General features: G+C 39.6%; 3 protein-coding genes across 4 annotated transcripts; all 3 read left to right on the top strand.

Moving 5' to 3' along the window:
- The first annotated feature begins 1,942 nt into the window (after nucleotides 1–1,942).
- rsl24d1 (ribosomal L24 domain containing 1) lies at nucleotides 1,943–4,646 on the top strand. Its single transcript, XM_070972155.1, has 6 exons — nucleotides 1,943–2,095; nucleotides 3,343–3,456; nucleotides 3,544–3,616; nucleotides 3,711–3,774; nucleotides 3,874–3,959; nucleotides 4,234–4,646. The coding sequence occupies exons 1-6, from the start codon at nucleotides 2,015–2,017 to the stop codon at nucleotides 4,308–4,310; spliced, it is 495 nt and encodes a 164-aa protein (XP_070828256.1). The 5' UTR covers nucleotides 1,943–2,014; the 3' UTR covers nucleotides 4,311–4,646.
- A 963-nt stretch (nucleotides 4,647–5,609) lies between these two features.
- Nucleotides 5,610–7,706, top strand: arpp19b (cAMP-regulated phosphoprotein 19b). Of its 2 annotated transcripts, none has more exons than XM_070971442.1 (3): nucleotides 5,610–5,776; nucleotides 6,258–6,425; nucleotides 6,528–7,706. In XM_070971442.1, exons 1-3 carry the CDS (start codon nucleotides 5,732–5,734, stop codon nucleotides 6,696–6,698), a joined length of 384 nt encoding a protein of 127 aa, XP_070827543.1. In that variant the 5' UTR covers nucleotides 5,610–5,731; the 3' UTR covers nucleotides 6,699–7,706. The 2 variants fall into 2 exon arrangements, with proteins under 2 accessions (XP_070827543.1, XP_070827545.1); XM_070971444.1 differs by having other exon boundaries at nucleotides 6,303–6,425.
- A 1,124-nt stretch (nucleotides 7,707–8,830) lies between these two features.
- Nucleotides 8,831–24,353, top strand: LOC139337082 (unconventional myosin-Va-like). The gene is made up of 40 exons (XM_070971440.1): nucleotides 8,831–8,936; nucleotides 9,307–9,417; nucleotides 9,955–10,126; nucleotides 11,000–11,144; nucleotides 11,269–11,425; nucleotides 11,508–11,651; nucleotides 12,001–12,082; nucleotides 12,194–12,301; nucleotides 12,978–13,084; nucleotides 13,223–13,488; nucleotides 13,579–13,660; nucleotides 13,741–13,881; nucleotides 14,019–14,144; nucleotides 14,417–14,500; nucleotides 14,791–14,916; nucleotides 15,894–15,991; nucleotides 16,105–16,191; nucleotides 16,314–16,422; nucleotides 16,530–16,741; nucleotides 16,822–16,978; nucleotides 17,666–17,905; nucleotides 18,045–18,293; nucleotides 18,937–19,030; nucleotides 19,121–19,263; nucleotides 19,493–19,606; nucleotides 20,133–20,267; nucleotides 20,402–20,458; nucleotides 20,676–20,903; nucleotides 21,001–21,065; nucleotides 21,152–21,226; nucleotides 21,586–21,784; nucleotides 21,965–22,058; nucleotides 22,148–22,288; nucleotides 22,405–22,559; nucleotides 22,640–22,729; nucleotides 22,823–22,973; nucleotides 23,080–23,362; nucleotides 23,715–23,889; nucleotides 23,980–24,060; nucleotides 24,189–24,353. The coding sequence occupies exons 1-40, from the start codon at nucleotides 8,910–8,912 to the stop codon at nucleotides 24,339–24,341; spliced, it is 5,463 nt and encodes a 1,820-aa protein (XP_070827541.1). The 5' UTR covers nucleotides 8,831–8,909; the 3' UTR covers nucleotides 24,342–24,353.
- The last annotated feature ends 1,077 nt before the right edge of the window (nucleotides 24,354–25,430 follow it).

The following is a 25,430-nucleotide window of genomic DNA, read 5'->3' on the forward strand; positions in this document are numbered from 1 at the left end:
TGTCAAACTATTTGAGCTTTATCATAGAATATCGTTTGGCATTTTCAGTGCACTGAACTCAAAGCTTTAACATGGCCTTAATATTGAAAGGGCTTTGCATACTATTGAAGATGAGATCCAAAGACGTGAAAAATTGTGCCCAAAGAGTTTTTGATAATACAATAGATATTCTAAGGCAACCAAAAATATAATGGATGTACACTGAGGGTACGTCTGCCAAAATATTGTTCTTGCCAATGATGTAAATTTCTCTTCGGTTTGAATGCTTTTCTCAGTGTAAATTTTCTTGATCCTTTATTCTGGTGAAAGCTTTAGCGCAAGTCTCCGTGGCTTGTGTTCCATTTGCCTTCTAGACCATTGCTAAACGCAGCGGTGATGCCGATGCTATTATCCAAAGAGTTGTCTCCTTCCTCAGATGGGTAAGGCTTTTCATTCAGTTGATCCTTGGTACTGTGCGGTGGAGATTATTGACACAAGACCAAAGATCCCGAGTGTCCTGCCAGTGATAGATGATGATATTTATTCTTTGTTGAGAGAATCGTCTGTTACCGCTCACCAATATTGCTGTTTGGAGAGGAAATCTCTTTCTCTCTCCAAAAAATTTCCTGTCCAGGTGTGACAATGAAGGATTCTGACTATCAAACGGAAACCCTATGTGTGAAGAGCAACATAATCAATTTTTATATCTTTGTAATACAAATAATCTTAACCAAAGAAACTTGAAGTATCTGTTATTTAGTGATTTTCTTTGGTTTTCATCTACATTATTTGCATATAAATGTGATATGATTCCCAACGGTTTTGATTACTAGAAAGGCGTTTTTACATTTTGTTTTTTAAAAGCTTGAGGTGTCATAAACTGTTCTGCTGGTTTTTTCTTTATCCCTGTGAGATTTCACCTGAATGATACTTAGGTTACATTGGAAATTTTAATTTAGATCGTCTTTTTAGCATGTTGTTAACAAAAAATTCTTCCCAATTTTAATGTGACATTTTACAAGATGAATAAGGCTGGTTTCAAGTTAAAAGTTTGTCTGTGTAATGCTTTAATATAAAGGTTAACTGAAAGCCACAGGTCATTTGGCTGAAGTAACTCAGGTGCCAAATGTAGATTAAAATTGTAGACTGAACTGTTATTATTTAAGTTATGGTTTTCTGATATTTCTGCTTTTGAATACCAAAATACATCTTTTAAACCAAAGTGAGCAACAAAACAAATTATTTTAAGTGTTGAGATGTTGCAACAGACTTTTTTGATACTCAAGATGATCACAACAACTAGATAATAAAATTGTTCTTGGAAAAATATATTTGTGTTGATCTTTGTCTTCTCGGATTTATGTATATGTGTGTGTGTGCGTGCGTGCGTCCACATGCTGGGTTAGCAAATGAAATTGAAAAATAATTATGATAAGAAATATATTTTTAATTTTACCAGTGTATCGTATGTACAGTTACATGCTACATGTAGAGGTTGTTAAAAAATATAATATGGGCTTTGTGAATTGGTGGCAAACAAGGAAAGTGTTTATCAGATGCTCCAAAGTGTGTTCCTTAAAACTCTTTATACCATCAGAAAAAAGAAAAAAGTAAATATTTCACTTTATTTGTATTAGACTTCCTTATTTATTACATGTATTACCTATTCCAAGATTAACCACATTTTGCCACCATATATTATTATGGACATACCGTATTGGACAGTGTGGGGTTATAATCTGTACAGTCATTCAGGAGAAGGTCCAAGTCCATCTCAGAAATCATCTTCCATCAGTCCTCAGTACATGAGTGACTTTTTCATCATGGCGACAGACGCTTTACAAACGCTGAAGATGAATCCTATGTGGATTTGAATCGTTTTGAAGGACAGACTTTGGCCTGTGTAACAGAAAGACCAGCAGGGGGCAGCAAATAACAAACAGACGCTTCCGCTGCCAGAGTCAGAAAGAAGAAGAAGTAGAGACGGGGCGGTCTTGTTTTTGTCGGTTGTGCACGCAGCACATTTGCTGTGAAAATGCGCATCGAAAAGTGTTATTTCTGCTCGGGTCCAGTGTACCCCGGGCATGGGGCCATGTTTGTACGGAACGACTGTAAGGTAGGGTACTACCTTTTTGCCTGAATAATAGTGTAACTTTAACTGAAGCTCATGTTTTACTGTTAGTTGTCGTGTTAGCTAGCTGGCTAACGTTAGCTTGCTAACATAACGATCTGTGTTCTCACGTGGAATGAAGTCAGGGTACTACCATCTGACAGATGCTAAATAACTCAACGTGATTGTTGTCTACATCAGTGCTCTGTTATTTAGCAGCAAATAAATAACGTTAACGTAACCATCTATGAAATACACTATACTTGTCATCTTTTAGCAAGAGTCAATTTGTTGGAGAGCACGGACATTAAACTAGCAGGGCCTCGGTTTTGGGTTGTGGAATAATTGCGCCCTCTAAAGGAGCTTGTTGCTGCACACTGGACAAATCATAGCACTCCCACAGTATTAGCTCTGAAAATCATACTACGTTTGCTTTGTATAGTTTGTAATGTTTTTAAAGATTGTGATTTTTAAACTTTCCTTTCGTTTTTGAAGTCCAAATATGTTGTACGGCTTCAGTATCCTCGTATCATAACACAGATTGAACATAAGCTTGACAAGGCTTGTATTCAAAGGATAATCGATTAATTTGTTTCTATTTTCTTTTTGCACCTTTTTACTTTGGCATTTTTGATAATCGGTATTATAGCCTAAAGTGAATTTTATATTATTGCCCTTTTTTTGGCAGTAAAGGAAATTAGTATTTGAGAAAAAACTAAATTGAAAAACAGTATGGTGTTACTGAAGAGGGAGCTTCAGGATCAATATTATAGCTTTATATAATCCCTTTTTGTGATATAGATTTATGGGGCTGATGCCGAGCTATTAATAATAATAATAATAATACTAATAACAACAACAACAACAACAATAATAATAATAATAATAATAAGTAAATTGTCTGTTTACATAAGCACAAAACAAACATTGTGATAACAATTCCTTGAACTTCATTACTGATTAATTTTGACCAAGATATGTACAGAGTAAGACATTAAACAGTTGAAAAATAAACTTTTCTCTCTCTGTTCTTTAGTGGACAGACTATGAAATGGAGACACTGTTTTCCAGACTACCTTTACTAGCTTTGGTGTTTCTTTGTGCTTCCTGAACAGCACGAACACCAGTACCAGTGTATCTAATAATGTCAAATCTTTAATGTACATCCATCTGTTCATATCAATTCAAAGTCATGTGGTTTCTTCTTGAGTTAGATCTTGAATTATTTAATTTTTCTATCTCTTTTTGTGTAGACATTCAGATTCTGCAGATCAAAATGCATCAAGAACTTCAAGAAGAAGCGTAACCCAAGAAAAACAAGATGGACCAAAGCATTCAGAAAGGCATCAGGGAAGGAGTTGACAGTGGTGAGTTGGTTATCTACAGATTCCTTATTTCAGAGTCATTATTAATAAGTTTACTGTTACTTATCCAACAAACATCCCCTCTTTAAGGATAACTCCTTGGAGTTCGAGAAACGCAGAAACATGCCTGTTAAATATAGCAGGGATCTGTGGGAGAAGACAGGTAATGTATATATTCCTCACATGATTGCTGTGAGAACATTTTGTCTTATGACTTTTGAACCAAAGAGTCAATGTGTCGCTTTTGATGTCTACAGTGGAAGCAATGAAGAGGGTGGAAGAGATAAAACAGAAACGACAGGCAAGATTTATCATGAACAGGTGAGCAAGTCCTCTTTAAATATGTTAATGTCTTATGTTAAATACATTGGTACTGAAAGTGCTTGCCTTGCCTTCACTGTTTTTATCGCCACTTTATAGATTAAAGAAGGGCAAAGAGTTAGAGAAAGAAGAGGCCATCAGCGAAGTGAAGAAAAATATTCACCTCATCAAAGCACCACATGCAGGTAAGAATTTTTAGTCACCAAATGTCCAAGTTATACAGAAGAATCTTATTATTGTGTACAATTTACAACATTTGAATTGATGACATTGATTTTGGGGACAGTTTCGTGATGGTGCATATTTTCTAGTCATGGATTATTAAAAAGACAATCCAACAGGGGAAACAAATAAAATACTGAATGATGGAAGTCCTTAGGATTAGTCTGTAATTTCAGCATTGTTCACAAATTGGCTTTTTTAACCTTTTTTTTTTTTTTTTTTTTTTTTTTTTTACAGGAAAAGCCAAACAGATGGAAGCCAAAATGGTGCAGAAGTTACAAGAAGATGTGGAGATGGGGGATGAGGATAATTAATCTTATACCCTGGAGGATTTTGTTTGTGTCTTGAAACTTGTGAGCAAGTTCACCTTGAGTTATTTTGTACTTCTGTTTTGGAATGAAACTTTCCAAATGGCTGATCATGGACACAGTAATGCGTTCAGTTTTAAATTGCTGTACAAGCACCGAAAGCATTGACCCAACAGAGATCTTGAAAGAACCAGCAATTAACCTCATATCTCCCAGTTATTTTTTTTCTGGGTGATAGTCGGGGCTATAAAGAACTTCCTCTATCCTGCATAATATGATGTATCACAGTAATGCAGAAAATGTTAAAAGGTAACCAACAAAAAATTAAAAAAGCTTCTTTTGGGAACTGGTCCTATGTTTCTTATTTTCTGTGATATATGATCCCCACTGTAACCCTCGATAAACTAAAACTTGAATATTTGTTAGAAGTATGACCAGAACATTAAACATTTTGATTTTGTGTTGCATGTGGATTTTGCTGATAAACTCTTTGCGATGGTTGTTTGTATAATGTGGGATTTAAGGTATAAACACTTTCATACACTGCACTGCACAGAAAAGATAAATATAGTATTATGTACGCACCTAAAGCGTAATGTACACTATGCTATTAGCTAAAAAGCATTTGGCCTGTGTTCGTAATTTCCATATCTGTCATTCTTTTACATTCTATCATTCAAACACAAGTAAGTTCTCATTAACAGCCACAAAATTAATGTAAAAGTTAACATCAAACCATTTTGCATCCCATTCTAAACTGGTGCTGGTAGTACTAGAAAAAATGGCATGTCTGGGCTATTTTTTCACTGTTAACTATTTTTATCTGGAAATATGGGGTCAGATGCTCTGACTAATGTGAAAAGTTAGTCTGCTTGGACTTTGGCACTTAATCAGAGATGTAATACAACTGACCATTGACAAGAAATGCTGAAAAATAACAAAAGCATAAATCATATTTTATTTTCCAAAGATTTTCTATGAATTACTCAGATGGTAATTAAGATTAAAGTGCATCGTTTTATGGAGGCAATAACGCGTCTATGGAAAGTCTGAAGATTTTTTTCTACGTGTTCATATTGGGTAGTAAAGTCGATTTTTACATGAATATTTTCAATATATTGAAGGCATTACACTGATGATGATTTTGTGTGTATGGTCTTTTAAATCATGAAGGCGTGCATCAATAAGTCAACCACTTCATGTATTATACAAATCTAAGATGCAGTACTAAAGTACATTTGCCCCAGTGTCTCACCCATCTGCATCTCTGGTATCGATTCATCGGACTGTTGCTGGACAGGCTGCATGACAGGCTGCTGCCCTCGCCCGCCCTGTCGCTGCCAGTAGCACCTTTCATCTGCTAGAAGAGCTGGTAGAACGAGTCATTACATCCAGTTTTGCTAGCAGAGCAGGGATAGAGTATAGTTATGTCCGAAGAGGTTGAAGGAACGAGGACTTCTGAGGAACAGCAGGTGAATTGTAACAACGAACTACAAATTTAACTACTTAGCCGGTGCTAGTAGCACGTCGAATCTGGTATATTAGCCGGAGGCTAGCTGGAAGCTAGTTAGCCAGTAGCTAGCACTTTATTCTTTGCTAATGTAACCAACGATGTAATTAGCTAATTAGGTACCACCGCTTGTTGGTGAACCAAAGCAAAAAGCCTGCCTTTTTGGGATCAACGACTATACTGCTGTAATCACTTTTAACTTGATTAATAACTTAGCTAACATTGGTGAATCCTGTAGCTGAACATGCTAAGTTAAATGGCAAGATGAATGCTAGTGCAAACACCAGTTGGAGTTTCCCCTCATGGCGGCGTCTGCATACTGTGCAACATAATTAATACCTATATTAGCTGTAACTCTCTGATTATATAATGCAGTTTCATTAATCACTAATGTCATATGCACGTTTAAACGAAACTTCACAGTTTTTCTCCCATCATGTTAGCTTAGTGGTCATTTGCCATCCCTGCACTCTGTGTTCGCTGAACAGGAAATGGAGGACAAAGTAATCAGTCCAGAGAAAGCAGAGGAGGCCAAACTGAAGGCCAGGTATCCTAACCTTGGAGCCAAGCCTGGAGGCTCAGACCTTCTGAGGAAAAGACTTCAGAAAGGGGTGCGTTACCTGAATTAGGCTAGCTACTCATCTAAACAATACCAGTCTTAATAGTGTTCTCACTTGATGGCTTGTTGTTTGTGTGCGTGTTTCTTTTTCCAGCAAAAGTATTTTGACTCTGGTGACTACAACATGGCCAAGGCAAAAATGAAGAATAAACAATTGCCATCAGCCCCAACGGAGAAGACAGAGATCACTGGTGGGCACATCCCAACACCTCAGGACCTGCCTCAAAGAAAGACCTCAATTGTGGCCAGCAAACTGGCCGGTTGATGGTTTCATGTTTACTGTTTTGTTACCATTCCAACCCCCACTTCATATCTACCTGCCGTTTACGTTTTTGTTCCTTTTTCACCTGCGTATGTATTCTCTAAGAACAAGTTATGTACCAAGTCAAGTTCTTGAGAAAAAATGTCAAATGTCAGGCACTGAATTGTCAGTGAGTTAAATCCAACAAAGGAGTAGCTGAAAATGTGCCTCGAGATTGTAAAAAAGACTGAGTAGCGATTCATTTCTGAACACAATATCACACGTAAATATTAATGGATGTTAGTGCTATCTTATTTTCACAGAACATTTTCACTTTTGAGGATATGCCTCCATGCGCAGTAGCAGAAGTCTGTGCACGTGATCTGTTTTCATCACCACAAAGGAATCCTGTTCCACTGTGTCACTGATAATTGCAGAGGCAAAAATATTGATGAGTTGTGACCACAGAGAAAACATAATCAGTTTGCACTGGTGTATGTGTAAGGTAGAAGTGTAATCTACAGATATGCTGTTGAATTTGAAACTATTTTGCTCATATGGAGGCATGTCTTTTTATCTAGTGAAAAGTGCAGTAATCCTGCTTTGTTTTTTGGTTTTCTGGTCCTTGATTGTGTGTCCCTTCCTCTCTCTGTGAAACTGTTTGATTCTGTGCTTTCAAAGCACTGAAGATTAGACCACACACTCTTTGTAGGCAGTTGTATTTTAATTCATTTTAGTGACATTGGTTTGCAAAGACTTGCTGCTGGTCTCCATCTCATCCCAACCTTTAAAATGGCCTTAAAAGTAATGAACCCTCTTGAGCAATATTTGCTCCCTCAGTGAGAATCTTAGTTGTGAATTTTGCCTGAAATGTCTGTTCACTGTCTGACTGGAATCACTTAGGATTTAATGCAAAGAAACTCCCTTGACATGTCTGGAGTGTGCATGTGCATTTATTGTGCAGTCACACTGTGCCATTTGTTTTGTAAATAAAATAGTTTTGCATAATATCTTGTAAGTATATGTATTCAATTGATTGTGTCCTTACATTTATTTTTACTCTCATATGTGACAATGACAGAACTGTTTGCACCCAGGTCATCTTGTACTCAAGTGAAAGCCTAACAAGACATAAGTATGTCTTCATCTGTTGGAAGGATATAAAAATTCAGTTTAAAATGCCTCAAAATTAGTAAATACTTAGTCAGTATATTAATATGGTCCTATTGTTATGGCTATAGTTAAATACTGAAATACATTAACGGTAAACAGTGGATACTTCACTAATTGTGAAGTAAGTGAATTAAAACCCTTAGAAATGAAGCAGTGGCATATACATGTGAAGCATGCACTCATTTACAACGCTGTATGTCGGATGCCTTCACCAATAACTTCTGTAAAATTAAGAATTTCTTAAGGGTCAGTACCTCAGAAATCAAGTCTGCTTAATACAATACTTGAGCAGGGTCTTAAGGAGTGGGTGGGAAGGAGGACAGTCATTTTACCCAGTATTTCAATCAAAAGGGGACAAATAAAAAAGAAAGGCAAGCTATTATCACATGTTAATATTCAATTATATGTTGAAATTAAATTTTTGCACACAAAAAATACAAAGATTTCATGAAACATAATGTTTTGTTACAAAAGTGACGAAACTATCCAGCACTATCAATCAATTAGTAAGTACTGACACAAGTTTAAGTCCTAAGTCATCTGTCATGTGTAAATGCCAAACATTTCCATGAACTTCGTAATGTGAGGATTTGCTGTTTTCTCTTTCAATTATTTCCATTTATTTACAAGAATTTAGAGGTTTGGACTTTTGATTGGACAAAACAAGCACTGTGAAGGTGTCACCTGGGTGTGGCGGGCATTTTTCTTGCTTGTAATGGAGTATTTTTTACAGTATTAGTAGTTCTATTTAAGTGGCTAAATGATGTGAACTCTCCCACCACTGACGTTGACTCCTTCGAGGCCTCCTCCTTTAGATGGCTTAGTTGACACGCGCGCGTTGGCCGCTAGGAGGCACACAAGACGCACGAAAGCTCAACGTGTCAGCGCACGCGCTGCTGACTGTCAACTGTCGTAGCAGCAACTGTCCTTCCAGCTGAGCGCGCGACACGGAGCTCCGGAGAGGAGCTCAGAAAAGTTCGTGTTTTCTGCCCTGGAGTCAATGAAATGTTTAACCTTCTTCCTGCCGACAGAGAAAGTTTGTGAGGGAGCGAACAGTAAGACATGGCAGCCTCTGAACTTTACTCTAAGGTAAGTTTGCCGGAGTGAATGAGCCCGTGTCGGTTTTCCAACTCATTCAACTGATTTCTTAAGCTAACGTTGGTTCACTTACAGTAAATGTCATGTAAAGAACAGTGGTTTACTCGTGTCAGTCACTTAGACATGTTTTCTGAACAACTTCAGTGTTTTTAAAATCTTAATTTATTGCCCTTTTCTCTGTCTGCCACATAAAATGCCCCGTATCCATCCACATTATACTGCTGTCTGCTGGCTTTATGTTGGGTTAGCTACTCTGCCATTTTCTCGAGGTCCATGTCATTGCTATTTTGCTGTAGTTTTCTTAAAGACTGTTAATGCAGTGGTTGAATGGTTCTGACCTGGTTTCCCCTCTGCCCATCAGTATGCCCGTGTATGGCTCCCAGATGCAGCAGAAGTGTGGAAGTCAGCAGAGCTTATCAAAGATTACACTCCTGGCGACTTGACGCTGACTCTGCAGCTGGATGATGGCACGGTGAGACAGGCAAATGCCTCACACACATAATCACACACAGGAAGATAGAGGCGCTGAGGTGGAAATGGGTGTGTGGTGTTCTGTCAGAGAGCCATGCACACATTTCTGTGCAAGAGTACTGGCAGTGGAGCCTCATAAATCTCTGTGTGCTGTGGGATTATTGGAGGCAGCTGTGATGTTTGGTAAATGCACAGAGGTTCCCAGGCAAGACCACAGAACACCTTGTGCCTCTTTATGCAACTCTGCAATGCTTTGAATACAGGAAGCCAGTGTAATGTTTTGGTCTCACCATAAGTGGACTGATGGATGAAAAGTGTGTGGTTGAAGGTTTTTCACTCTGCGCTGTTTCTACCTGCAGCTGTGTATCGAGTTTGGGCATGCACTTCTGGCAGGGAAATATGTCCAGAGTATCATGAGTGAACACGATCAAGCTGAGCTCACTGTCTGCTAGTTAGTTTCAACATAAAGTGTAACTAATGCTTGTTTTTTCTTGCCATCTTTAGACTCATTAAGTAAGTATTTCTTGTGTCTTTCTAGGAGGTGGAATACAAAATAGACCCCCGAACCAACAACCTGCCACCACTAAGAAACCCTGACATCCTGGTGGGGGAAAATGACCTCACAGCTCTCAGCTACCTCCACGAGCCTGCAGTGCTCCACAACCTTAAAGTGCGCTTTATGGACTCCAAGTTGATTTACACATACTGTGGTAATGAGCTTCATCTCCTTTGACTCACACTATCACTGTCACTGTAGACTTTGGAGCCTGGCTCACTGTATGCTCTGATATAATCTACAGTACATTATGCTAATGGTTGTGGCTTAAAGGAACATGCACTAAAACAGTGGTTATTTCAATGCACAGCAATAACAGTACAGAACAACAGAAACTGTACAGTTAACCCAAATAGTGAATGCAGGAGCTGTAGGAAGTTTGTGTAAAATGAGTGATTTGGATGAATTTTGAGCAGATTAATTACTGTGAATTTTGCATCAGTTTTCCAGGTATTTTTGGGAACTTTTTATGCAATTATCTGTAGTTTTTAACAATCAGACATACTTAATAGGCTTCTTTTTCTGACAAATGCAGTGTTTTGTTCTCCCTGACTCTTGGCCATTGTTCTGTTAGCTCTTCGGTTGTTTGAACTGCGTACTTCTCTAATGCAGCACAAGGCTGTTGAGACTGTTAAGACTTCACCGTGCACTATCAAATAACGATAAGGGCACTTATTACATAAGTTTATACCAGAAAAAATAATAATCCAAACTAAATTTAAGAAATGCTGAGATACAGGGCTACTGTAATTTGTTTATTTTTTTAAAAAAAAGGTTTCCTTACACCTCTTAAGATAAAAAGGCCTACAACCCCCTGTGAAGCTTTGGTGACCCCTAGTGGGGGTCACAACCCCCAGGATTGCAACCAGTGCACTGAAATGTATTACATGAATTTTGTATAAATAATACACACAAAACATCCACAGTCAGTGTTCACAATGCTTTAATCTGAATCCATGTCAACTAACATACGTTTATACTTCCTGAAGAGAGTGTAACTGAGGATTTTTCTCCTTGTGGTGTTTAGGAATCGTCCTGGTTGCCATCAATCCTTACGAGAGCCTGCCTATCTATGAAGCTGACATCATCAGTGCCTACAGTGGGCAGAACATGGGAGACATGGACCCCCATATATTTGCAGTAGCAGAGGAAGCATACAAACAGATGGCCAGGTCTTGTAATCACCAGATAGAAAACAGCTTAAAGCAGATGAAATGTGAATTTTCTTGAAAGCTGATACTCTTAATTTGTCTTAGCTTATATTCCGTCTGTTTGTCATCACATCTTTTTACACAGAAATGAAAGAAACCAGTCTATTATAGTGAGTGGCGAGTCAGGAGCTGGCAAGACCGTCTCTGCTAAATACGCCATGCGTTATTTTGCCACGGTCAGCTGCTCCTCTGGTGAGACCAATGTTGAGGAGAGAGTCCTTGCCTCCAGCCCCATCATGGAGGTAACATTTAACACTTCAAGAAAACAAGACAAAATTATGAAATGACAAAGGTTGCTGAAACCCTTTTGTGTGATTCGTCTAGGCCTTTGGGAATGCCAAGACAACAAGGAATGACAACAGCAGTCGCTTTGGGAAGTACATTGAGATTGGGTTTGACAAGAGGCATTGTATAACTGGGGCTAACATGAGAACCTACTTACTGGAAAAGTCTAGAGTTGTGTTTCAGGTAAATTTCATTCATATAGATTTAACTCGCATGTCTTTAGATGACAGCCCTCAGTGTCCGAATGTGGCACTTTCTATCTTTCTATCATCTGTGTTGATTGATTTAAAACACTCTCATGTGTATCTAACACGTAACATGTATCTTGGCAACATAGTAACAAACAACATAAACAACATGCACTTCCTGACCCTGCCTGACTAAAAAAAGATAGTATTGGGATTTGGTAAGCATTTGTTTCAGATTTGATGACTTCGTTGTCAGCCTGCATGCATGGACAGTTAGAGTTATCAATTTTACAGAATGTCTTTGTGGCACTTGTGTATTTTACGTCAGTTTGCGCCACTTTTAGGCCCATGGAGAAAGGAACTACCATATATTCTACCAGCTGTGTGCCTCGTCACATTTACCAGAGTTCAAAGCCTTCAAGTTAGGTATGAGAGTCACTAAATATCACTTGTCACTTAAGTGTGATTTAGAAACAGTTAAAAAAATCTGTTGCAGTTCTGTCTATTTAGTGCAACATTTTATATGATTGTTTTAAGGTTGCGCAGATGACTTCCACTGTACTAACCAGGGTCAGAGCCCCGTCATAGATGGAGTGGATGATGCCAAAGAGTTGTGTGATACCAGGAGGGCTTTCTCACTGTTAGGTTAGTGTTGAATAACTTTCAGTAAGGTTTGCCTTTACATGTTGAATGGACGGTACTGTACAACCCCAATTCCAACAAAGTTGGCTTGCCGAGTAAAACATAAATAAAAACAGAATGCAGTCATTTACAAACAAACTGCGTTCACTGACAACAGTTTTACAAACTGTTCTGAGTCCATGTAGTGATATCTTTTATACAATCATGTGTTCACAAAGTGGTGAACCTCGCTCCATCCTTGCTTGTGAATTACTGAGCCTTTCCAGGATGCCCCTTTCATACCCAATCATGATACTATCACCTGTTACCAATCAACCTGTTTACCTGTGGAATGTTCCAAACAGGTTTTTTGGAGCATTCCACTACTTTCCTGGTCTTTAGCTGCTCCTGTCCCAACTTGTTTAAAACATGTTGCTGCATCAAATTCAGAATAATCATATACTTACAAAAATCACTGAAGCTGATGAGGTAAAATATTGAATATATTGTCTTTGTACTGTTTTCAATTGAGTGTATGTCAGGACGGATCAGCAAACGATCACATTCTGTTGCATTTATGTTTCACACAGCATCTCAACTTTTTTGAAATCGGATTAGAGTTGTACGTATACATTTTTTGTTTATGGATTACGTGATGTGATTGATCATTTATTATTTTATTGTTCTGTTTTCGTTGCAGGAATCACTGAAAGTGATCAAATGGCAATTTACCAAATTCTGGCAGCTATTCTCCATCTTAGCAATGTGGAAGTTAAAGATCAGTCTGCAGACAGAAGCAGCATTTTGGTAAACACTGATTACCCATGAACACAACAAGAGAGTATTTTGTCTCATATATTTGTTTAATTTTATGTCAGAATATTAAAATGAGGATGTGTAGGTCTTAATTGTGTGAAATCAATATTATTCTAACTGTATTTCCAGCCAGGTAATGTGCATCTGATGGTGTTTTGTGAGTTGATGGGGGTCCCCTGTGAAGAAATGGCCCACTGGTTGTGTCACAGGAAACTCAAGACGACCACAGAAACCTACGTCAAGTCTGTCTCCAAAATGAGTGCGGTCAATGGCAGAGATGCTCTAGCCAAACACATCTATGCAAGACTCTTCAGCTGGATTGTGGACAGAATTAACGGTTCCTTAAAATCGGCAGCAAAACAACACTCCTTCATTGGTGTGCTCGATATTTACGGGTAGGTTTTTATCTCCAGGTTTGTGGTTTCACTGTTTGCACTCGCTAGATGACCAGACATGTTTTCATTTAAACATGTATTCTTCCTCAGGTTTGAAACATTTGATATCAACAGCTTTGAACAGTTTTGCATCAATTATGCCAATGAAAAGCTTCAACAACAGTTCAATCAGGTATGTGTCTTTTCCTCCTCAACATGTTCATTGTAGTCAAAATGTGCATGTGAATCATTGTCATCTATCACTCTCTCCAGCATGTCTTCAAACTGGAGCAAGAGGAGTACATGAAAGAGGAGATCCCCTGGACGTTGATTGACTTCTACGACAACCAGCCGTGCATTAATCTCATTGAGGCCAAGCTGGGTGTCCTGGACCTTCTGGATGAAGAGTGCAAGGTAAAATGCCAGTTTTATTTATTTTTTTTCAACCAAATTCTGCTCAGCTACTTTCCACTGGAGGAATCTCCACTATATTTGGAGGTAATGAGTAAAGCCGTGACTAAGTGATGTGTCAGCTCTTCCTCTTTCCATAGATGCCCAAAGGCTCTGATGACTCATGGGCCCAGAAACTGTACAACACTCTCCTGAAGCAGAATGCTCACTTTGATAAACCCAGGCTATCAAACAGAGCTTTCATCATCCACCACTTTGCAGACAAGGTGAAACACAGTTGTATGTGTCACGCTGAAGTGGGGTTGTGTCTCAGTGTTCTGTGGATGGATGAATGACTCAGGTTTTCTGTTCAAGAGCACCAGCAGAAAGTCTTGTGAAAGTGTAGTGAGTTGCTTTGCAAAATCAGACTTATGTGCCTTCCCCACATGACTCTGTTTATTAAAGCAATATTAATCAGTTTTCTTAAGACTCTGAATGATGGATATGACCTTTACTCTCTTAGCCAAAGAACACTGTGTGACCTGTCATTTTTGCCTAGGTGGAGTACCAGTGTGAGGGTTTCCTGGAGAAAAACAAGGACACGGTCAATGAGGAGCAGATAAATGTGCTGAAAAATAGCAAGGTGAAATAGTTTAGAAATTGTTTTATTGTATTTTCACTGAGTATTCCGTCACCTCTCTTGTGGAGGGTGAATGAATTCAATGTCAACACTTCCTAACTAACCAAAAGCAAATGATTGTGAACTATATTTTGTGTTGCAAGTCTGTGGGCACACACCCTGGAATTGTTCAACCTTAACTATTGGAGGAAGTACAGCCACTATTTCACTTTCAGATTGAAGGTGCTGCCATCTGCTGTTCAAAAATATCTTTGCATTTTGTCGCTCTGATCTCTGGAAAATGATCTTTTCAGTTTGATTTGCTGCTGAAGCTGTTTGAGGATGATGAGAAGGCCCAGAGTTCTGCTAAGAAGCGCACCAGTGTTATTGGAAGGGCTGGTCAAGCTCAGAGAGATAATAAGAAGACTGTTGGGCTGCAGGTGAGAGCATGAAGAGACATTTGGTGACGTGTGATACTTTGTCATACAGTTCTCAGCATCTTGAAAAAACAGGCAATGTCTAAATGTCTAATTAATAACAACTTTGGGGTGAAATTATATTTTATTTAATAGTTTTCTCAGATGATCAGGCTTAGTTGTCTTTAAAGCTGCAGTAGGTAAGATCCAGAGGAGAGCAGACTTAGCCCGAAAATTTGAACCAACACAAGTTCCACGTCACTCCCCCTCCCTCTTCGCTGCACTCTTGCTCTGCCTCCAAGCCCCTCCTCCCTGAGGCATCTGGAAACAAGCTAACTCTGCCCAGCTGCTACATCACAGTCGCTAACACACAGTACGCGCTGCGGAGTGTTATTGTAACAATCACCATATTAGCTTCATGGTTATTTGTTGTCCTAGCCGTATCTGCTGTTGTTGGCAGCGGCGGTATGGGCAGTTCCTCCTTTGCGGGTGGCTGTTGCTCTGCCATAGCTTTCACTCGCCTCCTGACGTTGCTTACAGTGCTGTTTGACTGAGCGGCAGCCGGCAGCATGAGCGGAGGGAGGGGGCGGTTTGCAGCGTGTGAGTAGTGATTGACAGATGTAAGACACTCCCTCAGACGCTCTTCTGGCTCTGATTGGTTGTTTTGTGTCGGCCGTGGTGGATTCTTACAAATCGCAGTAGGAGCAGTAGGTGGGACCAATGGAGCCAGTTTTTTTTTTCACAGATTACGTTTCATGTACTGCTGTCTGCGCAGTAGGACAGTTTTAGCAAATATGACAATAAATTTTTTATGCAAGTTACCTACTGCAGCTTTAAGAACATAGACAACACCAAAGAATGTACAGCTGGATGATTTCTAAGTGACTCAGCCAGTGTACAATATTGAACATGTAAACTGAATGTTTAAGTACATTTATTACAATTTATGCATTTCCCAGTGTAATCATCAATCAAGGATTTATTGTTGTCTTTTTACTCAGTTTCGACAGTCTCTGCATTTGCTGATGGACACACTAAATGCTACAACTCCTCACTATGTACGCTGCATCAAGCCAAATGACCATAAAACTTCATTCACGTGAGGACGATGATTTCACTCTGCCGTTTCACACAGTTATGTTCATTGAAATGCAGATGAACAGATATACATCTGTTTTTGTAACAGCTGTTTGTATGTTCTCTTTCAAAAAGCTTGGACCCTGTGAGGACAGTGCAGCAGCTTCGAGCATGCGGCATCCTCGAAACAATCCGGATCTCAGCAGCCGGCTTCCCTTCTAGGTAGAATATCGAAAACTGCATCTGGTAGAGAGCACAGTGTCATGGGCAGTTGAACACATCATTATATGTTTTATATAGCGCTGTAAAAGTTATTTATATTCTAATATCTATGAATATTGTAGATGGACCTATCAGGAGTTCTTTAGCCGTTATCGGGTCCTCATGAAGCAAAAGGATGTGCTTCCTGATAGAAAGCAAACCTGCAAAAATCTCCTGGAGAAACTTATAGAGGTATTTCTGAAATATGTAAAAGCATCCTCATAGGCCAATAACAAAGTTAATGTCTCCATTGTATACGTATAGACTATATGCTGCTGTGTATTCTGTTTTACTTTTAGGATCAGGACAAGTATCAGTTTGGCAAAAACAAGATCTTCTTCAGGGCTGGTCAGGTGGCTTACCTGGAGAAGCTGCGTTCTGACATGCTGCGCGTGGCTTGTGTCCGCATCCAGAAGACTATCCGCTGCTGGCTGGCCCGCAAGAAGTACCTGAGGATGAGGGAATCGGCTGTCACCATACAGAGATATGTACGGGGCCACCAGGCACGCTGGTGAGTGGAGACATTAAACAACAGCAGAATGAAAAAACCCTGCTCGAGCATGTGTCTTACGTGTTTAATTTTCCTGTCAGTTATGTGAAGTTTCTGCGAAGAACCAGAGCAGCTGTTGTCATTCAGCGGAATGTGCGCATGTGGGCGACAAAGAGACGCTACCAGCAGCAGCGCTCTGCAGCTATCTCTATTCAGTGCTTCCTGAGGGCCTACTTGGCTAAAAAGCAGTACTATAAGGTAATGCCATGCTTGATTTTAAAAAAAAGATCCTTTTAGAAATTAAATGTTATAATTCCACACTTGTAAGGTTCTGTAGGCAAAATCTGATTTTATCAACATTGTTCCAGTTAAAGGAAATATTAAGATCAGCCTTGATTTTAATTTGCCAGCTGGGTGTTTTTATGGTTTTTCTCAACCCATAGAGGAACTTGATAGTTGATATTGCAATCACCAAAACTGGATTTAATAGGTGCCACCAAGAAAATAGGAATTAGAGCCTCTTCAGCATAATATGAAACGTTTCCAGCTCAAAGGAAGCCCAGATGTACCAGGTTAGCGTAGTAACACTCATCAGTCAGACATTGTTTGCACTTCCTAAACCTTGATTGCTGTGTAGGATTTTTAATCATTATGCCATATCAATAGACTGACAATATTCACACTGAATTTACACTTTTTTAAATTAAATGTTTCGAATTTATGCAATTTCACTGAAATTGTATTATTAGGCAACAGCTGGGTCACATGTTTATTCCCTGTCAGCTGATGTCATTTACACACACAAATTTAATTAAAAAAAGCATGAGCACTTTTTATGTAGAACTAATCTTACAAACGGCCTCTCGATTTTCACCTTAACCCTTCTAACACCATTACAAATTTTCACATGTAAACTTGATATTTCTTCTGTCTTTCTTTTCACAGCTGATGTTTGAGCAAAAGGCTCTGGTCATTCAGAAATGGATGAGAGGCTGGCTGGCTAGGCAGCATTACAGACGCACCATGGCTGCCATCATCCTGCTGCAGAGCTGTGTACGGCGCATGAGGGCCAAGAAGGAATTAAAGAAGCTGAAAGTGGAGGCGCGCTCTGTGGAGCACTTCAAGAAACTCAATGTTGGCATGGAAAACAAGATTATGCAGTTGCAACACAAGATAAACGAGCAGGTGAGTATGGATAGCTAGTTTTGTCTGTGTTATAGTTGTTTACTCTGGAGTCTACCATAATAACTTGTGGGAAAAACACTGGGTCATTGGGAGTGGTTGTATCACATGCACAACATGTGTGTGTATCACCCCCCCGCAGCATAAAGACAACAGAGAGCTCAGTGAGAGGCTGAATGCTGTGGAGAAGACCCATTCTGTGGAGAGAGAGAAGCAGAGCAGAGAGATCAAAAACCTACTTAGAGCAGAGCAGGAGGCCAGAGCCAAGGCAGAGACACTTCCCTCGCTGCTGGAGCAGCTCTCCTTCCTTCAGCATGAGCTGGAAAGCACCCGCAGGGAGAAAGAAGACCTGGAGGAGCATGTAAAGGTCTACAAGGAGCAGACACAACAGGTAGGCCAACTAGACTTCATCTTCATCATCATTCATTTGAGTTTTACACAGTGCTCTGTCTTTAAGTATCTGTAACAGTTATCCATGGAATTAATGACTTAGCATAAATGAAGATATATAAGTAACTTCAATGACATTTAAGATTCTGTTGTGCGTCACACCACCTTTCCACATTAAGCAGTAGAGCAGAGGTTTGTTCACTTTCCCCAGGCTTCGTCACTAATTAGTTCAGCGTTCATAGCTCAGATTGAATTTGTGTTTTTTCTTTCTTTCTCAGTGTGTTTATTTTTGTCACTGTGATCCCATTATTTTGCTACTTTAGGCTGCAGTCTCCTTTGTTTTATTAGTTTTGCTTGTTGAAAATGTTCAGGAAAGAATGGAGCCGTCCTGCATTTAGGCTTAAGGTTTCTGCAAATTCAACATGGTGGCTCATGGAGTATAATAATAAGATTCATAGGGAAACATTTGAGTTACGAAAGGACAGAATGAAATGCAAAATAGGAACTTTAAGAACGTAGGAGCTACCCTTTGGTCGTTTTATTAACATAGAAGGTTATTTTGCTCTGCTTTTATTTCTAAAATGTTAAAAGCCACAATGAATAGAAATAAATAAACACACAATTTTGCTTCTTTTCACAATCAGGTGGTAGAAGAGCTTAATATGAAGAACAGCTTGTTGAACAAAGACAAAGATGAAATGAATAAACTAATCCTGGAACAAGCCCAGCAATTATCAGGTACTGAGCAGTTCACCTCAAACCTCCACAGTCCATAAGTAATGGTGTCATTTTCAATCAGTAAATAGAACAAAAACTGTTTTGTTTCAGATGTTAAAACCAATGTTGAGAACATAAAACAGATGGAAAAGGAGTTAACTGATGAACGCTCACGCTACCAAAATCTGCTGAGTGAACACCTGCATCTGGAGGAGCGGCACAGAGACCTGAAGGACGAGATGGATCTCAGCATTGTGAGGAACACTTGACTGGTGTCACATTGTTGACACTGCAACAATGGTTGTTATTTACAAGATAGTCACAAACCTGAATGACTTCTGTTAAAAGGTTCAGTAGTGGTGATAATAACTTGCAGAGTATACAGAAACCAGTTATCTGGAGCTAGAAGTTTATGTCTGGCTGTTTACTTCTCCTGTAACATATGTGGACTTTCTTTACTTTTTATTTTTCACACCTATGCAGAGTTCAAACAAATCTGGGCACAAGAGAAGAGACTCCAACTACAGCAGTAACTCATCTGAGTTTAGTCTGAGTTTAGGCTCTGCTGAGGGAGAAGACAGCCCTTTACAAACAGAGGTAATGTAGAAAATGACACAATATCACAGTGCATTATCAGAATCACCTCAACGTGATACTTTGCCCAAAATTTACCTTTCTGGGTCTGAAATATTCACCCTCTGTATGCTTAAAGGTGGATATAAAATTGTTGTATTTTCCATATTCAGAGAGAATAGCAGCTTCACTGACATTTCAGTTACAATATTGGCACATTCACTGGCACAGCGATTACTGTGAATAGGTAAATTACATGATTATTAGTTTTCCTCATGATCTGGATTCACATGATTTCTTTGATAATTGAGTTTCTATTGAGAAGGATGATGGCATCCTACAGGAAGATTCTTATTAGCGCCACAAAAAAAGGAAGAAAATAGAGGTACTTCTTGATGTATGTTGATATTTGTGTTTACAGAGCACCTGCGGGCGACATCTCACATTTGGAACAGCTGTGGCAAGATGTTTTCTGGCCTTGTCTGTGAACAAAGCATTCTAGCTAGTTTGTGAAGCGATTAATCAACCAATGCTTGCTGTGTTTTGTTAGGATGAGACCCAGTCAACGGTGGATCTGCCAGTCCTTCTGAAACTCCAGAGAAGATTGAAGGAACTAGAGCAGGACAAACAGACACTTTGGCAGCAGCTGGAGAAGAAAGAAGAAGCCCAGCAAGAAAAGGAAAAAGTATGGATTGAAACACCAGTCTTGTTTCTGAATGTTTCTTAGTTCTGTATCAATAAGGTATTACATTTTTGGTTGATATTTGTGATTGAATGCTTAATATTTACAGTACATTATGTGTATGATTTTCCAAAAAGCAGGTGGAGGAGCAGACAGCTGTTTGCAGAGCAGACCTGGACTTGGAAAAACTGAAGGTATGACTTAGTCAGGTACAAGTATTTGGATCCAAGCAAGATGTCTTTCAACATCCCAAAAAAAAGAGAATGTCCAGAAAGACTCATCCCATTAATGTACCTTAAAACAGTTTTCTCTTGTAGTTCATAGTTTTATTGTAACTGAACTATGAATGGAGACAAAAATTAATTTCTAGATGATTTATTTGTTTATGTTTCTCTAAATGTCTTAATGTAGCGGCAAGAGCTGGAGTCTGAGAACAAGAAGCTGAAGCAGGATCTAACTGAGCTGCGGAAGTCTCTGACCAATGAGAACAGTGAAATGATGCCCCCTGTCCCTGGCTCTCTGCCCTACAACTTACTGCTGGAACAGCTCAGCTCCTCCAATGACGAGCTGGAGATGCGAAAAGAGGAAGTGCTGCTCCTCCGCTCACACATGGTCCGCCAAGAGGCTCTTAAACATAAGGTGAGAAAACAACATATATTGTTATGTTTAATATATTCATTTAACAGACATCTGATAATACATAGATTTAATTCATCCCATATGAACTGTCATCTAGGACTCTGCGCTTGGGGAAGGTGTGAAATTAGATCTTGAAACTCCTTCATTTCAAGATGTTGACAGGTGAGACCATGTGGCTCCCACTCCAATTTAAATCCATCAGGTGACAGAGTTAAGAGTTATTTAAATTCTCTGATGCTGCTTCTCAGATCCACTGACATCCATACACTGAATGAGGATGGAGAACTGTGGCTGGCTTATGAAGGCTTGAAAGAGACCAACAGGTAATGATATAATATTCTGGAGTTTATTCGATCTTGTGAGGGACTCATTGCATGGGTTTATTATGGTCTTGATAAAAAATGTAAAATGCAGGTCTCCTTGAAAAAAGGTTAAAGGCACACTGCAGAATCATTTTTCAAGGAGACTTACAATTTGCATTTTTTATTAAGACCATAATGCACCCTTGCAATGAGTCCCTCACAAGATGAAATAACACCTGAAGTATGCAAAGAGCACATGTATGCCATCACCATAAAAACCCTACAGCACCTAACTTCATTGTGTCAGTATTCTGTAGCTGGTTGGTAGATTCAAGCACATTCATGCCATATGAATTGAACACCATACCTCCATCCTCCAGACTTCTGGAGTTCCAGATGCGGGAGCAGGAACGTGTTCACAATGAGAAGTATACAGAGCTGCTTGAGGAGGTGAACAAGTTGAAGAATGAGAAGGATCAACAGCAGAAGCTGCTGGCCCAGAGCCTCTTCCTCTCTGAAGATGCCCGCATTGAGGCCAGCCTGAAGCATGAGATGACACGGCTGACCAATGAAAACCTGGTGGGTCTGCCAGATCTCTCACTCTGCCTTTTATCTGTTGATATGCAATTATGGCAATTGCAATAATGCACAGTGAAAACATGTAGTATTTCTCAACTCCTTCAAACTAAACAGATTTCTCTGTATATTACTGGATCTATACCTGTGCCTTGCATGAAAGTTATGTTTACATAATTGCAGGAGCTTATGGAGCAGCAGGAGAAACAAGACAAAACCATACGCAAGTTGAAAAAACAACTCAAACTTTACATCCAAAAAGTTGAAGATTTTGAAGGTAATCACATTGACTGTGTTCATAGAGTGTGTTTGATAGATAAGCACAGCATCAATCCTGTGATTTCTTATATTGTGTCTTGTGTTCAGCGAGTGCTCAGCAAAAGAATAATGCCTCTTTGATGAACACTGTAAGAGCGGTGAACATCACCCGCAAAGAGAAAGAATACCAGGGCATGCTGCAGTACAAGGAGGGTGACGAGAGCCGCTTGCTTAAGAATGTGGTCGTAGGTATGTCCAACCTGTTTCACTCAAGCAAATAATTTTTTGATCTGTTTTTAGAGTAGTTTAAAGATAGAGGACAATGTATTTTATGAGTTTGCTTTGAATTATTCTGATCTTCTCAGACCTGAAGCCTCGTGGGGTAGCAGTCAGCTTCATTCCGGGACTCCCAGCATACATCATCTTTATGTGCCTGCGATATGCAGACAGTGTGAATAATGACCGGAGAGTCAGCACTCTGCTCAATTCCACCATCAGCAGCATCAAAGGGGTCATTAAGGTGGAGTATATCACATTGCCTTGTGTAAAGAAAGTGAGTGATGTGTTTATTTTGAATTAATTAGTGTTCTGTCCCTATAGAGGAAAGGAAATGATTTTGAAGTGGTGTCCTTCTGGCTGGCCAACACATGCAGATTAATGCACTGTCTCAAGCAGTACAATGGAGACGAGGTAAGCCTGAGTAGGCTTTGGTGCCAGAGTTATGATTACAGCTGTACATGTCCTTAATGAACCCAAGATGCCTGTCCAACCTGTTTATACCAGGTCATCATGACGCACAACACTGCCAAGCAGAATGAGCACTGCCTGGCCAACTTTGAGCTATCAGAGTACCAGCAGGTTTTTGGTGATCTAGCCATCCAAATTTACCGCCAGCTCATCAAATGCATGGAGAACATCCTGCAGCCTCTGATTGGTGAGGAGACATAATCTCATTTAAACTAACATGCCGTTATCCAGCAGCCTAACCATAACAGAACTACATGATATGTGTTTTTTCTCAATTTGTGTCTTATATGTAGTTGCAAGCATGCTTGAGCACGAGGCAATCCAGGGTGTTTTGGGGTCCAAACCAACAGGCCTGAGGAAGAGAAGCACCAGTTTCCCAGAGGAGGGGGCTGTCACAGTGGAAGTCCTCCTGCAGCGCCTCGCCCACTTCCACACCACCATGAGTCAGCATGGGATGGATCCAGACCTGATTAAACAGGTCGTCAAGCAGCAGTTTTACATCATCTGTGCCGTCACACTCAATCACCTGCTCCTGCGGAAGGACATGTGCTCCTGGAGTAAAGGCCTGCAGATCAGGTACAGCACAGATTGGTCATTGGAGAAATTAGAGGGACAGGAGAGTATGGATTGAAGAGTGTCCGTCCTTGCCTGTATTATCAAGCAAGCTTTCACCCACTGCACCGACTGGCAAACAGTATGCATCTGTATAGTATTGTGTCAAGTTAGATATAAAAGATAGTACTTTAAAGCAAAGAAACCTAAGATAGTAATTTAAATCATTAGGCTAAATAAAAACGTCTTCTAAAAGCAACAAAATATTTACTCAACATCAACTTTACTGTGGTTTCACAGAGCCGATGTCGGGTTGGATCTTGCTTGACAGTACCTTGGTTCAGTCTGAATTGTTTGTGTGTTCCTCTGGCTTCAGGTACAACGTGTGGCAGCTGGAGGAGTGGCTGACGGAGAGGGAGCTGGCAGACTGCGGTGCGAAAGAGACTCTGGAGCCTCTCATACAGGCTGCACAGCTTCTACAGATCAAGAAGAAGACTGACGCAGACGCCCAAGCCATTTGCAACATGTGTACTGCCCTCACCACAGCACAGGTGCGTTACCATCAATAACTGTTCACCCTTCTGAAGCTGTAGACACAATGTGTGACTGTGCTTTCATCATTATCTTCTTGTCTTGAACAGATTGTGAAAGTGTTGACCTTGTACACCCCCGTGATTGAATTTGAGGAGCGAGTGTCAACCGCTTTCATCGCAACTATTAAAGTAAGTCGGTCTTGTAGGTGTGAGTTAGAATGCAGCTCTCTTTTATACTCAGTCTTGTGTTTAATATTATAGTCATACCATTTATCAGCTTTGTTCCACTATATCTGCTTTTTTTTAAAACATTTTAGAACCTTTTGAAAGACCGAGTTGAGTCATCCACCTTGATGATGGACACCAAGAAGATCTTTTCCGTCACTCTCACCTTCACACCCTCCTCTGTGGCTCTGGAGACCATCCAGATCCCTGTGAGCCTCAATCTGAGCTTCCTCACCCGCGTCTAGACCAGTGACCTCTGGCACTTAGACTTTGTTCCCCGTTTACTTAAGTAAAAACAGTAAAGACTGTTTTTTTTTCTTACCAAAGTTCGTACCAGTTCACTATAGCTGATTATTGCAGTACTGCAGCAGAATAAGGTCTTTACACATATCTATGTATTAGCTTCTCAGCAATACGTAGCCAAACAGTAATAACTGAATAATGAATCTGCAAAAAACATTTAAAGGTCATCTCTTGCTACACCTGATGTATTACTGATACAGGTGTTGAGAGTATATAGTCAACCTAAGGGTTCTTAAATGCATTCATGAGAATGGTTTATCTAAACTCATGCAAGGAAATTTTACTTGTCACATCACGTGCAGGTTTCTGATAATGGGATAGATAAACATATGCTGGTAACTATGAATTGCATTGTTACCATGGACAATTTTTTAAAAATCTACATGAATAATCATGTGCAATGTTCAAACATTAATGTGTGTCTGATTTAGATGTGGAAAGAGTCTCAAAATGAAATTCACGTGCACTTTTATTTCTGTAATTTTCTATTTCTGTAACTATTAATGTCAGGTGATGTTACAGTATTTATGTCAAGGTGAAGGAGCAGAAAAGATTTCAAGTATGTAACCAGTATTCATGTTGTCGGTCATATTAAAGGCTGGCTTCTCAGTTAGAAGATTTGGTTTACTTAAAAATACTTCACTACCTCATGAGGTTTTGTGGATCTTGTATCTCACGCTTTTTGTTTTTCCCCAAAGTGGGGTCTTTTAATCCCCTAGAAAATATAGAATATTTCAGTTATGTTTAGTATTCTGCTTTCTGACACTGGCGCAATAACTTGTAAAACATAGTTCTGTAATAAGGTGTAAGATGGTATCTAACAGTAGATATCCTTCATGGAACAAATGGAATGAGGATGTGCACTCTAACGCTCATCTGTTTGGGAGAAAAGACTTGACATGGACTTGATCCACAAGACTTCTAATCAGATATATTTAAATGTCCTGCACATGGAAAAGTTTGGGGATCTCTGAATTAATTTGCGTTTAGAAATGTGCATGTACTGGACAGATGTAACGGATACCTGAACC

The sequence above is a fragment of the Chaetodon trifascialis genome, chromosome 10 (genome assembly GCF_039877785.1).
Source record: "Chaetodon trifascialis isolate fChaTrf1 chromosome 10, fChaTrf1.hap1, whole genome shotgun sequence".
Classification (NCBI taxonomy): Eukaryota; Metazoa; Chordata; class Actinopteri; order Chaetodontiformes; family Chaetodontidae; genus Chaetodon; species Chaetodon trifascialis.

Coding starts and splice junctions, on each gene's coding strand:
- rsl24d1 (XM_070972155.1), top strand. CDS start 2,015: ATGCGCATCGAAAAGTGTTATTTCTGCTCGGGTCCAGTGTACCCCGGG. Junction 3,617..3,710: donor GGATCTGTGGGAGAAGACAG/GTAATGTATATA, acceptor TGATGTCTACAG/TGGAAGCAATGAAGAGGGTG. Junction 3,960..4,233: donor CATCAAAGCACCACATGCAG/GTAAGAATTTTT, acceptor TTTTTTTTACAG/GAAAAGCCAAACAGATGGAA.
- arpp19b (XM_070971442.1), top strand. CDS start 5,732: ATGTCCGAAGAGGTTGAAGGAACGAGGACTTCTGAGGAACAGCAG. Junction 5,777..6,257: donor GGACTTCTGAGGAACAGCAG/GTGAATTGTAAC, acceptor CCATCATGTTAG/CTTAGTGGTCATTTGCCATC. Junction 6,426..6,527: donor GGAAAAGACTTCAGAAAGGG/GTGCGTTACCTG, acceptor TTCTTTTTCCAG/CAAAAGTATTTTGACTCTGG.
- LOC139337082 (XM_070971440.1), top strand. CDS start 8,910: ATGGCAGCCTCTGAACTTTACTCTAAG. Junction 18,294..18,936: donor ACAAGGAGCAGACACAACAG/GTAGGCCAACTA, acceptor TTTCACAATCAG/GTGGTAGAAGAGCTTAATAT. Junction 23,890..23,979: donor CTGCCCTCACCACAGCACAG/GTGCGTTACCAT, acceptor TGTCTTGAACAG/ATTGTGAAAGTGTTGACCTT.